We start from the raw sequence: 15,981 nt of genomic DNA, 5'->3' as shown, positions 1-15,981 counted from the left end.
ACTGCCAGTATGGCCTGTTGGGAGCAAGAGGAGGCCAGATAGGTGTGTGCTGGTCTCAGAGCGTGCTTAGCTCCGTTCCATCCTGGTTTTCCCTTGGATTGGCTTGAACACACCCATAATGAACAGGTCTGTGGACTTGGCGCTCTTCCAAGATTGACTGAATCCCCAGGGAATAGTTAGCCTTTTTTATTTTTTGAGACGGAGTTTCGCTCTTGTTACCCAGGCTGGAGTGCAATGGCGCGAACTCGGCTCACCGCAACCTCCGCCTTCTGGGTTCAGGCAATTCTGCCTCAGCCTCCTGAGTAGCTGGGATTACAGGCACGAGCCACCACGCCCAGCTGATTTTTTTGTATTTTTAGTAGAGACGGGGTTTCACCATGTTGACCAGGATGGTCTCGATCTCTTGACCTCATGATCTACCCGCCTCGGCCTCCCAAAGTGCTAGGATTACAGGCTTGAGCCACCGCACCCGGCCTAGTTAGCCTTGTAAGGCGGGCAAGCCAGGATGATCAGCCTGCTCTGCAGAGGAGTATACTGAGGCTCAGGGAGGGCCAGGACTTGCCCAAGGTCACTCAGCTGGTTAGGAGCAAGGCTGGGGTTCTTTAGCCTCCAAGGGAAGACAGAAAAGATCCTTCTCCACTTCTAACCTCTACCTGGAGTAGTCCCAAGCCTAGCACACTGTTGAACTACTGGCTCTCTGGGGCAAAAAGTCCTGAGTTGAGGTGTCTGCCAATTTCCATAGCGTAAATACTCCTAGCATTGCTGATTTCAGGCTATAGGGTGGCATTGCCGAACCCAGAGCTGGGAAGAGATGTGCACTGTCGCTCCTCACAGGTTAGTTTCAGCCAGTGCCAGTGCCCAGCGAGGCCCCAGGGAGTCCTGCTTCTCTGGGTAACAGTCGGCTTGGCATGTTCTTCTCAGCATTGTGAAGGTGAAGTATTGCCTCTGTTGGCTTTTGTCACATGACTTACTTTGTGCCAGGGGCTCCAGGGCCAACAGCCCAGGAGCGTCTTTTCATCTCTGGAAGTGTGTGTGTATCTGATGGGGGGTCTGAGATGAGAATACCCTGGTAGCTCCCTTGTGCCTCAGTTTCCCCACCTAGGGTGATGGAGGCTAGGGTGAGGGTGAGTGTTAGCTCAGGGCGTTGCCTGGAGCAAGTCTCAGAACTTAGCAGTACAGTTACTGACACAGCCCCCCTGCCGCAGCAGGGCCAGAGACGCCCCAGAGACAGCTTGTCCATGGGAGTCTAGAGGAGGAAGGAGGAGAGAGAGATCACAGAGGACTTCTCAGGAGAGGTGGCATCTGGAAGGGGTGGGAAGGAAGAACACTTCGGGTCAAGGGGCTTCTGAAAGCCTCTCCATATCCCATCCAGGGCATTCCAGCTCAGCGTCTGTCGTGGAAGTTCTGGGATTCAGAGCATATAACTTCTGCCTTTGGGGCCTCAGTTTGCTCTACTGTAAAATGCGCACAATGATCACCAGTGAGTCCCTGGGTGATGATAAGGCCCTCATGGTTCCCGATGGTGAAGTGAGAGCAGGAAAGGTCACGCTGACCCCCAGCAGGCTTCGCCCCAGGCCGGGCTCCCGAGGATGGCCGTACCCCTGGTCCTTTTCTTCCCAGCCTGCCTTCTGTCCTGGCTCAGGGCTTTGAGGTCTGGCGCGCCGGACGGCGGCGTGCCGAGGTGTTGAGCCTGCTGCCTCCTCTCCGGAACAAACGGGGTCCTCTGCAGTCGACGGCCCTGAGGAGCGTTCCAGAGAGCTTCAAAGGCCAGGAGCGCTGCCTCCAGCAAAGAGCCGCGGGCGGGAGCCCAGGTAGCCCGCCCGCAGGTGGCCGCGCGCGCCCGCCCGCCAGTCCGCAGCCAGGTGGGCGTGCCAGGCCCAGCCCCCTGCGCTGGTCCGGGGCGGGGCGAGCGGAGCCCCGCCCTCCTCGCGCGCCGGGTCGGAGCCGGTGCGGGAGCGGAGCCGCGCGAAGCCGGCCGGAGCACGCGGGAGCGCGGCCCCGCAGTGGCCCGGCCCGAGAGAGCAGCGCGCAGGAGCCGGAGCGTCGCCGCGGCCCCCACCACAGCGCGGACCGCCCGGAACTCGGACCCCGGCCTCGAAGCGTGATCGTGCCTGCCTCGCCCACCCCGGCCGCCGGACCGCGGGCATGGACGGCGTCCGCTCGCCCTGTGAGTGCCGAGCCCCTCCGCCGCCGCCCGCCGCCTTTGTGTGCGCGCCGCGGCGCTGCAGCCCCCTCCCCGCGCGCCCCTCCCGCGCCCCGGGCCCGCGTCCTTTGTGGAGCCGCCGCCCGGCCGGTGCCTTCCTCCCACTCCTGGGCCTCCTTATCCCCTTTACAGCTGCCTCCGGGACAGCCCAGCAGGACCCTCCCGGGCCGGGGCTGGGCAGGGCGCGAGATCCCTCTGCCGGCCTCCAGGTCCCTTCCGCAGACCCTCCGGGGCCCTCAGGGACACCCTAGCAGATCCTCCTTCCCGGGGTTCCAGAACCAGCACAGGCCGGTCCCTCTCCGCAGCCGCCGGGGGCTGAGCGGGGCACGGACCCCTCCTCCCCAACCCGAGCCTTTGGTCCCGGCCGCAGCCCCCGTTTCCCAGGGCCCCCAGAGGCAGCCCCGCAGGCTCTCTCCGCGGCCGGGTCTGGGAAGGGCGCGGGCCCGGGGCGGCGCTGTCTCATCCCGCGGCCTGGGCAGGTGCGGCAGGGCCGGCGCTCACGCGAGCCTGTGTGTCCTTGGCCCACAGAGATGGACGGCGATGGCGGCCGCCGAGACGCCCCCGGCGCGCTGATGGAGCCCGGGCGCGGCGCGGGGCCCGCGGGCATGGCGGAGCCGCGGGCGAAGGCGGCGCGGCCCGGGCCCCAGCGCTTCCTGCGGCGCAGCGTGGTAGAGTCGGACCAGGAGGAGCCGCCCGGCTTGGAGGCGGCCGAGGCGCCGGGCCCGCAGGCCCCGCAGCCCCTGCAGCGCCGGGTACTTCTGCTCTGCAAGACGCGCCGCCTCATCGCGGAGCGCGCCCGCGGACGCCCCGCCGCCCCCGCGCCCGCAGCGCCGGCCGCGCCGCCTGGAGCCCCTGGAGCCCCGGCGGACGCCGGCCCCGAGCTCGTGGTCGCGCAGGAGCCCGGCCCGGACCCCACCGCAGCTGCTGCCGAAACCGCGCCTGCCCCCGACGGCGGCCCCAGGGAGGAGGCGGCGGCGACAGTGAGGAAGGAGGATGAGGGGGCGACCGAGGCGAAGCCTGAGCCTGGGCGCACACGCCGGGACGAGCCCGAAGAGGAGGAGGACGATGAGGACGATCTCAAGGCCGTGGCCACCTCTCTGGACGGCCGCTTCCTCAAGTTCGACATCGAGCTGGGCCGCGGTTCCTTCAAGACCGTCTACAAGGGGCTGGACACGGAGACCTGGGTGGAGGTGGCCTGGTGTGAGCTGCAGGTGAGGGTGCGCCAGCCCGCAGAGGGCTGTCCGCAGGGTCTGTCCGCGATCGCGTCCTTGGGCCCGTCCTTGCTCCTGCGCTGTGCCTTAAGAAGCCCTGGGGGTGGCGGGGCGCCGTGTGTGTCACCCTCTGTGTGGGTGGCCGGCAGGATGTGTGCCAGGTGTGCGGACCGCGTGTGGGGCCCGGCTTTGTCCGCGCGCAGGTCTGTGAGTCAGCTGGCGGCCAGGGCAGGCCTCTGGTTGCGTTTGGTGTAAGTGTGCGCGTCCTGGGCGCAGGGGAGGCCCCGGAGAGTGGATCTGGGAGGCTGGGGCTCTTGGGCTGCCGCTTTTTCAGTCCTGATGACCCTCTTTAATGACCCAGGTGGTCTGGTCTGTTGTGTCTTTGCAAAACAGCGTGGCGGCTTCAAGGCCCGATGTGTGCGCTCACACGGTGGTTTGGAGGCTCCGAGCTGCCCAAAAATGAGTAGTTTCCTGCGTCCCCCAAGCTGCGGGTGCCCCAGCAGGGATACCTGCAGAGACTTCTTCTGACCCAGGAGTCTGTGACCCAGAGGTGGTGTCTGGTAGGGCTCTGCGGCCGGCTAGGCAAGGCCTGGAAGTGTGGTTAGTGCCTCTGCTGCTCTGAGAGCTCCATTTGTTCACAAAATGGACGTGTGAGAGGTCTTAAAACCGAGTCATGCAGAATGCGGATGGGGGTTTTCTTGGATGCAGAGGCTCTGGGCATGCATTTTTCATAATCCTGCCATCCCCGTGGTGTCAGCCCCGGCTCTGGAAGATTATATAAACAGCCACCCTACCTGTCCTGGGCCAGCCTTGGAAGCAGAGGCCGTGCCTGTCCAGGGGGTGTTGACAGGCCTCCCTCCTTGGAGAGGGGCAGCTGTCAGTTGTGAGCCAGTCTGGAAGAGTGCCAATTGGAGATGTAAGTGCACTCCGTTGGCCTGTAAAGTCAGCTGGCCGTCCAGTCCTGACACAGGGCCGGGGCTAGCTGAGGCAAGCTGTGCTCTAGGGCTGCCGGCCACACTACAGGACGCTTACATTTTTGGCTCAGAAATGGGATTCAGTTGCTATATCCTCCGGCCCCTACAGGCTGGCCTGCATGTGTGTGCAAGCCTGGCTCATTCGGTGGGTGTCGACCTATCGTCAGCCTTTCTCCCAAGACAAAGAACTCCAGAGACCTGCCTGTCTACCACCCCTTGGTTCTGCCTCGGAGATGCGGCTTTTCACGACAGGGGTCAGTGGCATTGTGTGAGTTCCTTAGGAGGGACTGAACAGCACCCCTCCCTTATGGTCCTGCAGGTTCCAGTGGTACAGGAGCGGCGGTGGGTGGGGCAGGAGGCTGTGATCTGGGGATCCTGGGGTGTTCTGGGCATTCCTGCTGCATGGGAAAGCGGAGAGGAGAGAGGACCTGAAAGGGGAGATGACTCTTGATTCTGGTGAGCAGTCTTCCTTCTGTTGCCCACTGACCTGGCAGGGCATGCCGAGCACCCTTGGGTGCTGCCTCCAAGAACTAGCTCTGCAGGGTGGCAGATGGGGGAGGGGTGCTGCAGCAGGCTGGATTTGAGGTAGACCTCGGCAGCGGGAGCCTGCTGATCTGGCTGAGGCATTGCAGGCGCATGTGACTCTTGGAGCTTGTCGGCTCCCATTCCCTTTAAGGAAAGGCAAGCGGTTCTGTCTCTGGGTCTGTCCCCTGCGGGCATGGGGTGGAGCCTGGCCTCTGTCCAGGGGTCTCTTGCTCCCTGTCTCTAGACGGGAACAGCAACTTAGAGGTGCTTCTGGACTATGTGTTGCAGTTCCTTGCCGGGATGTTACTGGTGCCCCAAACTGGTGGGGAAACTGACCTGCATCTCCCCCAACAAGCACTTCCAACGTTTGTCCCTGGTCGATGTGTGTCATTTGGCATTAGCTCCCTCTGCCTGTTCTGATCTGAGAGGGTTTTCCACAAGAGGGAGTCTGACCTGCTTAGAAGAGCCCTCTTTGCCGAGAACCTGCTGTGTGTTGGGGCTGTGCTGGAAGCCTCCGCATCACAAACTGTGAGGTCTGAGGGGACGTGGAACCGCCCCTAAGGTCACCAGTGAGGAGATGGCAGGACACTGTGGGATCAGGGGAGGGGGCCCCTGCCCGTGTGTGGAAAGGTGCAGGCTGACTTTGTGCAGCGCCATTGGAGGGACTGGCACTGGGGCTGCCTGCATGATGTCCTGGGTGTGGGCCAGGGGCTGGTGGCTGTGTGGAGCAGAAGAGGGTGGGGTGTAGGGCTACAGGGAGATCAGGGCTGTGGGAGGGGCATCGGACTCTGCAAGGGAGTGTGCTTCTGGGTGGGATGTGGGGTCATATCTCACTGAGTAGAGGGGTCACCGTGCCAGGGGAGGGCCACAGGTGGGTGCTCCTTCTCTAGGGGAGTTGCCTTTGTGCCTGGGAGGGGCTCTCTTAGTCCACTGTGTGGGGATGCTGTCCTGCACCTTGACCCCCAGCATTCCTGGCATGGGGAGGGTTCCTGGGAGTCACGCTTTACGCAGCCGAGGGAAGATCTGTGGGGATGCTGCCTGCAGCCAGGAGCCCCTCTTGGTGTTGCTCTTGGCCTCCATGCCTGTCTTCCCCTGTGCCCACAGCACCTGCAGTCTGCCTACGTGCCTGGGCCCTGCCTGCCTCCCTGTCCTCTGCAGGTGGGGGGGCCTCCCTGGAGAACTGTGAGGTGGTGGGCTCACTTGTGTTTTTCAGGGTTCCCTGCCAGGTGGGGAAAATGCCTTCACGTGGACCTAGTAAGCCTGGCTTAGAAGACACCAGATTTCCTTTGATAAATTAGTGTTGAAAGGGCTCCGTAGAGAGGGTAGTATTTATTTCTCTTATGTCTAAGGGCAGCGAGGTGTTTCACCTTCTGAATTCTCCAGATGTGCAAAGCTGGAAGCTGTGCTGTATTTTGTGGGGGAAGCCATTTAAAAATACTTGCCTTTCATTCTTCTGTTGAATGAACTTTTATTCTTGGTAGCAGAACACGTTACGGTAATGAGGAAGGAAGTGAAACACCAGAATCCCACCGCCCTCCTCCTTGCCCACATGCCCTGTGTTCCTGTGGCCATCTTTGGCCAGCCCTGGTCCCCGCACAGACCCCTGTCCTGTCAGATAGGGTTGAGGGTCTCCTGGGGCTCCCTGTCAGTTCTGGGAACCTCCACCACCTGCCATAGCTGGCCCCGCTACTCTAGGGGTGCCAATCTGGGTCACTGGACTGACTTTCTACAAGACCCTCCTCTGGGGGGTGGCGAGGTCACAGTACAGCAACGGGTGGGGGGCGGGGTGGGTGCCTGGCGTGGTGCCATGGCCACCCCTTGCTCTGCCACCTTCTGATGGGTCAGCACAACCTTGTCCCCTCCTTCTTTTGGTGTTGAGCTTTTGTGACTTCCTCGGCCTTCGTGGCTACCCTGGTTGCTGGACCAACACCGTTTCATGTGGCTCAGGGATCCCACTCTTACATGCTGCCACCTTTGAGCTGGCCACAGGCCCCCACATTGAGAAAACACAGCCAACTCAGACCCAGGGAGGCAGCCTCGTTGCCTTTCCCGGATCTTCCTGTTTCTGCTGTGTCTCCATCGGGGACCTGGAGTAAGCTTGGTTTTCACCCCGTTTATCAACACTGACGCCTCCCCGTCAGCAACTCCCGACTTTCTTCCGGGACACAGGATCTTAGCACCTCAGTGCCACTGCCTCTGAGCTGCTGTTGCAGGGCTGGAACCTGAGTTCCCTGAGTTTCCCGAGATGGTGTTGTGCCCTGTGCCCAGCATGGGGGTCTTTCTACCTCTCGGAGACGTGTATTCCTTTCCTTGGCTCAGAGCACTTGCTGGGCTCTTGCAGACCAGTGTGAATCCTATAGAGGGCTAAGGGTGGGGGCGTTGCTGCTAGTCCCAGAAAGTCACAGAGTAGGTCTTGCTGCAGCCTGGTGCTGCCCGGAGCGGGCAGAGCTCGCGGACCGATGTATCGTGCGTCAGCTGATGTCTCAGTGTCCCAGTGTCCTGTCCAGCTTCCAGGTCCAGAAGTGGATGATGCCTGTTGAGGCTCACTGCAAATGGCCTGTGCCAAGCGGGTGCCCGCCCCCCCATCCTCCAAGGACAGCCCAGCCACCTGACAGCCTCTCTCCCAGCCGCGGGCAGCCCCACCAGTGCCAGTGCTGAGCTGGTTTCCCTTCCCCTGCAGGTGGGATCCTTGTCACCCTTCTAGGCAGGCCCTCTCATGTCATGGGCCACGCAGCCTCAGGCCAGGGTTTGGGGCACTGGAGAGCCTGAGTGCATTGCACTGATGGCCTCTCTTGGGAGGCCCGGCTGCCAGCCCTGCCTGCTTTCAGCCCTGAGCCGGCTGTCGTGGGGAGAAGCGACGAGGGGCAAGCCAGTGCCGAGCACAGAGGAGGTGCCTGGCGCTTGCTCACTCGGGCAGGACAATCAGAAGGCTTGACCTGATTTGGCTGGCGGTCACCCCTTTGTAAAAGTCTCTGAAGTGCTTCGTTGTATCGGGAGAGTTGTAATTTGAAATCAGTTGGATGCCAACACTGAATCTGTTTTGCTGGGCGAGGTGTTTTCTGCGCCATGCTGACCATGGTTTTGGTTTAGTTGGCAAAAAAGGCTGGCACTAGCCGCCTGAAAGGCCTGTGCAGACCGGCTTTCCCTCCCTCCCGCCGGGGCAGAAACATGGGCGCCGAGCTCGCAGCACTGCTTCTGCCCCCCAAGTGGTGGCGGTGAGGTGTGTGCCAGCAGCGATGACAGACAGCAGCCTGCACGGGTCACTGTCGTGGGGAGCACGTTGGCGCTCAGGCACCAAGGCTTGTTCTCTGCTGACACAGGTGCTCCTGTGGCTTAGCGGTGCCTTGGGGGCTCCTGGCTGAGCTGAATCAGGACCAGGCCGCTGTGGGACTCAAGTGGACCTGTGCTACTCTCTGAGCCCTGGGGGGGGGGGACCCCAGCACTGGCTCAGGTGCGTGGAGGGCCGGCCCCCACACGCCGCTCATCTGAGCTGCCATTGCCAAAGCTGGTGTTTTCTCAGTCCCCGTCAGCGTGTTAGGAGGCCTGCCAGGACAGCTGCACACGCCCTCCCGCGGCACTGAAAGCTTCTGTGGTGGAAGAAGCATCCTGCCTCTGCACGTGTGTCCGCAGGCCCTGTGGAGTGCCCGGGATGCGGCTGGGGCAGCTGAGCCTCAGTGTGATTTTTCCTCACATTAAACGTGGGCGCAAATGGCCGCATGTGCCCTGGCTGCTTCCAGGGTCACCCGCATCTCCAGGCTTGATCCTGGGCTCTCCTCTGGGTGGCTGCTTTTCCAGAGGCTGAAACAGACCCAGGTGACCTAGAGGTGGTCACCGGAACACCAGACGGACCAAGATAGGGACAGCCTACAGACCCGCTCGCAGCAAAGGCGACGGAGGGGCTGGGACACATCGGGGCTGGGAGGGGCCGAGGAGGCTCGAGATGGGACTTGCGCCGGAGGCTTCCGCTGAGGACAGGATTGGGGTGTTTGGGCTGTGAGTCAGCGCCATGATCGTGTCGGGCTTCACCGAGGCCAGGACGGCCTCCCGGTCGGTGGGAGGGTCCGGTGGGCCCTGAGATGCATCCCCCACCCCTGCCCTGTCATTCCCGGGGATGGCCGGGGGGTTACTCTGAGGTGGGGAAGAGCTTTGTGGGTGGACTAGTAGCCAGAAGATAGCGTCAAGAGAAGGGGAGGGAGCGGATGTTCCGGAAGGTTCTAGCGGCCTGTGCCCGGGTCTCCACAGCACAGGCTTGTATGTACGTTGACTTGGTGAGCATTTGTTGAGTGTGTGTCCTGGTTCTAGGCCTGGGACTGCCGTAGTGAGCAGCACAGGTCACGGCTCTGGGAGACAGCCTGAGAGACTTGGAAATGTGTCAGGCAGGTTGGGGAGTTCGGAGCGAGGCCGGAGGAGGGGCGGGAGTCGACTGAGGTCTTGACAGGATCTCTCTGCCGCCTTGGGACAGTTGGGGATGGGGGTAGAGGCAGGGGATCAGCAGGGAGGTGACTGCCACCATCTAGGTGAGAGACTACAGGGCTGGTACTAGGTGCGGTGGGGGCGGGAAGGGGAGAAGCTTTGGATTCTGGGTGCATTTGAGGGTGGGGAGCACAGGATTTAGATTGGGTTTGAAGGTAGAGAAGGTGGGAATCGTTCGGGTGTGGTGGCTCATGCCTGTCAATCCCAACACTTTGGGAGGTTGAGATGGGTGGATCACTTGAGGTCAAGAGTTCGAAACCAACCTGACTAACATGGTGAAACCCTGTGTCTACTAAAAATACAAAAAGTTAGTCAGGTGTGGTGGTGGGCGCCTGTCATGCCAGCTACTTGGGAGGCTGAGGCAGAAGAGTCACTTGAACCTGAGAGGCGGAGATTGCAGTGAGCTGAGATTGTGCCACAGCACTACAACAGTCTGGTGACAGAGGGAGACTCCATCTTAAAAAAAAATTAAAAAGGCTGGGTGCGGTGGCTCACGCCTGTAATTCCAGCACTTTGTGGGGCCAAGGTGGGCAGATCACAAGGTCACTTTGGGGGGCCGAGGTGGGCAGATCACAAGGTCAAGAGATCGAGAACATCCTGGCCAACATGGTGAAACCCCATCTCTACTAAAAAATACAAAAATTAGCCGGGCGTGGTGGCGCACACCTGTAGTCCCAGCTACTTGAGAGGCTGAGGCAGGAGAATTGCTTGAACCTGGGAGGCGGAGGTTGCAGTGAGCTGAGATTGCGCCACTGCACTCCAGTCTGGCACCTGGCGACACCGTGAGACTCTGTCTCAAATAAATAAATAAAAAATAAAATAAAAAAAGGAGAGAGAGAGAGAAGGTAGGAATCATGGTGGCAGCATTGGCAGAATTTTGGGCCTGGCAGGATGTGGCTGCTGGCTGCTGTCCTCTGAGGGAGATGAGGATTTGCGGGGAGAGCAGGCCTTGGCTTGGGACATGCTTAACCTGAGTGCTTTGTAGGTGGCCAAGAGCGGTCCTTGTGGGGAATGAGGTCTCCCAGGCTGATCCTGAGTTGGGAGCCCAGGTGCACAGGGATGGGCCAGGACTGAGCCTCTGGGGGGCCAGGAGGGAGAAGCCCCCCACCCACAGCCCTGCACAGAGGGGCTGCCCGGGACAGGAGGGTGCCCCAGGATGCCAGGACTGTTTGAAGACATGATACATTCCGAGTTGTCGGTGCTAAAACAAAATTGGGAGCTGTGCTGCACCTAAGGACAACTGTGCCTTCCCTCAGGAGTCACCCTTCTTCCCATCCCCTGGGCCCTGCTGGCCCACAGTCTGGGTGGGGCTGGCTGGTGGTCATGGGCTGGCTGGGCTTGCCCCTCATCTTCCAGGACAGCTTGGACCTGCAGCCCTTCTATGCCCATAGGCATTTTGTAGGTGTCTCTCAGGGCCTGTGGCTTGGCCTGGCTTCAGGCTGCAGTTGGAAGACACCCAAGGTGATGGCACGGAGCTTTAGGTCACCTCACTGATGGAGAAGAGCTTGACCTGGCCCAGCAGCGGTTTGGGCCGTGTGTCTGGGTCTCCCTTGTGGTCCGCCCTGGCTGTGCAGCCGTGATGGGACATCAGCACCTGCCTGCCGTGGTGGGAAGGGGGGTTTGGGAGCCTCACAGCCGGGAAGGACATTGCCCCTGGTACATACAAAATATCCAGGGGTAAGAGGGCTCTGCCATGTTCCCAGTGTGTGGCCATGGGAGGGCACCTGTTTTTGTGAGCCTCGGTTTACCCATTTGTGCAGTGTGGATGGTGCTAGCTACTCTTCACGGCTGGGGGGACTATTGAGAGAAGTGTGTTTCACCTGAGCACACAGGGGTCTCAGGTCAATCTTGTTTCATCCCTCTTGCTTCCCCTGCAAAATAAAAAGTTGTCTCCAGCAGAGATGTGGAGAGCAAGCCGACCCAGCAGGTGGAGGCTGGTTCCTGAGGCTGCTTGTCTCCCTGCCCAGGAGCTGTGGGCACCCATTCCGCTGTTGCCTTAGCGCTTGAGCTGCAGATAAGAAAAAGGGTGTGAGAAAAAGGGTGTGAAGAGCAGCAGCTGGGATTTTTGAAAAGCAAGATAGGATCTGCCTCTGACCATAGACAATTCAGGGAACTGTTGTGTTTTGGGGAATCCCAGCTGGGTGGAGAGGCCTGAGTGGGGACTCGGGAGGTTGGCGACCTGAACACTGTCTTCAAGTTCTCCTGCTTCTGAGAGTTTTCACATCTAATTCTCTTCCCTGCAGCATTGAATTCTAAGGATTTCCCAGAATACTTGATTATGACTTCTAATTTAAGTTAGCTCTCATTAAATTATATTAACATTTTTTGAAAAGAAGGAAAGAGAAGTGATTAAGGCAGTGCGGTATTGGTAAAAGAACAGAAGAGTTGATCAATGGAATAGAATAGCAAGCCCAGAAATAGACCCTCATGAATAAAGTCAACGGATCTTTCAAAGGAGCAAAGGCAGTAAAATGGAGACAAGATCATCTTTTCAACAAATGGCGCTGGAACAACTGGACATCCACAAGCAGATCAATGATTCCAGACACAGACCTTACACCCCTCACCAAAAAATGGAATTGGCCATATACCTAAATGGAAAATCCAAAATTATAAACCTAGCTTTGGCAGTAACTTTAGGTATCACACCAAAGGCACAGTCCTTGAAAGAAAATAATGATAAGCTGGACTTGATTAAAATTAAATGCTTCTAGTCTATGAAAGACATTGTCAAGAGAATGAGAAGACAGGCCACAGCTGGGGAGAAAATATTTGCAAAAGGCCCATCTGTTTAAGGACTCTTCTCCAAAATACACAAAGAACTCTTAAAACTCAACAATAAGAAAACAGCTAAAAAAAAAAAAAATAGGTCAAAGAGCTTAACAGACACCTCACCAAGGAAGACACACAGATGGCAAATAAGCCTATGAAAAGATGTTGCCCATCATAAGTCAGGAGGGAATTGCAAATTAAAACAGTGAGCTCCCACTGCATACCTACCAGAATGGCCAAAATCTAGAGCACTAAGACCGAATGCTGGTGAGGATGTGGAATAGTGACAGGAACTCTTACTCATTACTGGTAGGAATGCAAAATGGTACTGCTATTTTAGAAGATAGTTTGGTAGTTTCTTATAAAACTAAAGGCACTCTCACAGTCCAGCAACCTCGCTCCTTGGTATTTACTGAAAGAGTTAAAAACTTGGGGCCACACAAAAACCCGCACGCGGATGTTTATAGCAGCTTTATTCATAATTGCCAGAACTTGGAAGCAACCCAGATGTCCTTCAGCAGGTGAATGGGTAAACAAACTGTGGCACATCCAGACGATGGAATCTTACTTAGTGCTAAAAAGAAATGAGCCGCAAAGACGGGAAAACACAGAGATAAACGAGAAATGAGTATTTAAGAACGAAACCAATCCGAGAAGGCTGCATGTTGTATGATTCCAACTAGATGACATTCTGGACATGGCAAAACTATGAAGACAGAAAAAAAAAAAAAAAATCAGTGGCTGCCAGGGATTACAGGAAGGGAGGGATGAAGAGGCGGATTTTTAGGGTAGTGAAACTATTTTTATGATACTTTACTGGTGAATAATTGTCATTATACATTAGTCAAAACCCATAGCGTGTATAGCACCCAGAATCAACCCACGTGTAAACGCTGGCTTTGGTTAATAATGCATCAGTATGGTTCATCAGTTATAACAAGTGTACCACAATAATGCAAGACGTTAATAATAGGGAAACTGTGTGTGGGTGTGAGGGAGTGTATGGGAACTCTACTGTTTGCTCAGTTTTCCCGTAAACTTAGAATGTCTCTCAAAATAGTTGATTAATTTAAAAAATGCAACAGCTACTTGATGTTTGAAGAAATGGAAAAAAAAAAATCACCCATAACACAAGTGGACACAACTGCTTTTATTTTTGGATAGTACCTTCTACGCTTTGTTTACACACATGTATCATTTTAAAATACAGCTGCAGTCACAGGGTTTTAAAATCTGTCTCCGGAGTGTCTTTAACGCCGTTGTTCTGCAGGAGGCCATGGTTCTGAGGTTTGTTCCTGGTCTTGGTGCTGTTTGGAACCCCTTGTTGAGCATGGCCGCAGAAGGGGTGCTGTCACTAGGTGTGTCTGGGGAGTGGTGGTTCAGGCAGGAGTTGCCCTCGTGGAGCTTCTCAGAGCCTTTACAATGCCCACTGTATTGTGAAACTCTCGAGGGGTGCCAGGGGGAAGGTGTTGGGCCTCCTGCTTTTTCTTTGATTTCACAGTTATCTTATAAGCCGGTACTGGCTCTAGGGAGGGGTGTAACAGGCTGACTGTTGGTGGAGGGTCACTGGGGCTCCCTCTGGTATCCACTCCCTACCACCCGCCCCTAACCCCTGCTTTCCAGGCACTGTGTGTGCTTGCTCTCCGGTGGAGGAGCTGGGACAGTTCTCAGCTGTGAGCTGACTTTGGGAAGCAATGCCAACCTTTGATCCTACTCAGAATCTGGAATCTGGAGATAGCCAGGTGACAGCCCTGGAGGTGGCTCAGCAACATCAGCTGGCACATGAGTCTTTATCTCTGTCTCATCTGTCCTCAGCAGTGCTGGCATTTTGTCCCTAGTCTTGCTTGGCCTCATGGCTGCAGTAGGGCTGCCATGGCTCCAGGCATCACAACCACGTTTGATGGTGGGAAACAAACAGGTGGTTAGGTAGGGGCCAAGTAGGCAAAAGGCCCATTTCTCAAGTGGCTTTGTTCATATTTTAATCCTTAAAGAGAAATATTTACCAGTGATTCTCTGGTCTCCCTGGTTAGCACAGGTTTGTGTGGCCAGCTGTAGCTGTGTGGGTATCTGGGAAAGGCTTGATTGGAGTAACAGGTTGTGATCTGTTCCCTGGGGCTGGGCATAGTGAGTTTCTGGGTTTCTGTTGGTCAGGAGGGGTGGCAGGCTATGGGTGGAGGGGCCTGCTGTGTCTCTCTGTCTTGGTTACCTCGTCCCTCCAAGACTGTCAGTGTCTGTGTGTGCTGGAGCCCTCCTCTGCCTGGGCCTGCAGAGAACAGCACAGCACACATGCCCACTGCATCTGCAGGCTCCTCCATGCCCACAGCTCCCACACCCAGGTGTCCTTGGGCCCTGACGATTTTCCTTCCCTCCTGTGTGCCCACCCTAGCCCCCTAGCCTCTGCTCCAACCCTGGCAAAGCTTTCTCCTCTCTGCCAGCAGTCCAGTTTTCATTTACCCCCAACGTTTTATTTTGAAAAGCTTTGGGAAAACCAACAGAGAAGTTGGAGTTAGCAGTTGTTAGTATGTGACGCTGTGTCCTGTATATCTGTGTCTGTGATTTCCTGACCGATTTGCAGTTTACCTCTGAGTACTTCAGCCTGCGTCTCCTGATAGGAATGAGGATGTTCCCACGTGGCCTGCACCCCCTGCCTCCCTCCAGGCACTCTGGGTTAGGACCTGAGGTGCTCAGAGAGGTCTCAGATGGGTGAACTGCGCTTTCCAGGGAAGGGATCTGGGAGCCAGTCAGGGATCGTGTGTTCTGCCTGCTTGTCATGTCAGTTTCAATCCAGAACAGCCCCTCCACTTTTTATTATTATTGTTATTAAATCTTTCAGCATTGTCTTCTGAAGGCTTAGGGCCAGTGGTCTTGCACGGAGACCCCGCCTGGATCTGTGTGGTTTTTCTTTTTTCTTTTTCTTTTTTGCAAGGGAGTCTCGCTCTTTCGCCCAGGCTGGAGTTGCAGTGGCGCCATCTCGGCTCATTGCAACCCTCTGGGGTTCAAGCGATTCTCCTGCCTCGGCCTCCCAAGTAGCTGGGATTACAGGTGTGCGACACCACGCCCAGCTAAGTTTTGTATTTTTAGTAGAGACGAGGTTTCATCATCTTGCCTAGGTTTGTCTCGAACTCGAGATCTCAGGTGATCCGCCTGCCTCAGCCTCCCAAAGTGCTGGTATTACAGGTGTGAGCCACCGCACCAGGCCCTGTGTGGTGTTCTGCACGACTATGTGAGGTTGTGTATCCTGGCTCAGGTGCTGCATGTGCAGGTCAGACCTGGCCAGGCTGCCCCTGTGGGGGACCTAGAGGAAGTCAGAGTGCTGTTACTAACACGGAAATGGCCATGCTCGTATTGGTGGGGCACGACTGTGTGCTCTGGAAGCATATCTGTGATTCCTCCCTCCGTGAATTTTCCCAGTTTACTAAGGAGGAAACTGAGGTACGGGAAAATACAGAATGTTGTCCTGTATACCCAGATAGCCAGGGGCCGAGCAGGAGCCTGCACAGCCTGAGGAGGGTGGACTGCAGGTTCGGGTGGTTCTGGGGCTCAGGGTCGCCCTGCTTCCTCCTCCCTTGAGGCGCCGGAGGCATCTGAGCTGGAGCTGCCCTGCCTCCGTCTTAGGTTGGGTGGTTGATGCTACCAGGACTTGCTGCCAGCCTTGCGGGAGCTGAGTGGCCTGAAGTTTCCCCAGGCAGGCGGGGCTTGCTGGCAGGAGGAAGCTGCCGGGGAGCCACCTGTGGCCCATCCAGCTTCTTTGGGTAGGCCCCTCCTCAGGCCTTACAGAAAGCTCACCCAGGTAGGGGCGTAGGGGCTGGGCTGCCTTGTCGCT

General features: G+C 57.4%; 1 protein-coding gene across 10 annotated transcripts in view; it reads left to right on the top strand.

Moving 5' to 3' along the window:
• Positions 1–1,937: 1,937 nt before the first annotated feature.
• WNK2 (WNK lysine deficient protein kinase 2) overlaps positions 1,938–15,981 on the top strand; it is a 133,545-nt gene continuing 119,501 nt past the window's right edge. For all 10 annotated transcript variants that reach the window (XM_039474848.2, XM_074395576.1, XM_074395575.1 and 7 more), the window contains exons 1-2: positions 1,938–2,167; positions 2,732–3,414. In XM_039474848.2, coding sequence (XP_039330782.2) covers positions 2,734–3,414 — 681 coding nt within the window. In that variant the 5' untranslated portion in view covers positions 1,938–2,167; positions 2,732–2,733. The remainder of the gene's footprint in view (positions 2,168–2,731; positions 3,415–15,981) is intronic.

Source organism: Saimiri boliviensis, chromosome 2 (genome assembly GCF_048565385.1).
Source record: "Saimiri boliviensis isolate mSaiBol1 chromosome 2, mSaiBol1.pri, whole genome shotgun sequence".
Classification (NCBI taxonomy): domain Eukaryota; kingdom Metazoa; phylum Chordata; class Mammalia; order Primates; family Cebidae; genus Saimiri; species Saimiri boliviensis.
The sequence above is the reverse complement of the archived record's forward strand: the minus strand, read 5'-3'. Positions and strand labels throughout refer to the sequence as shown.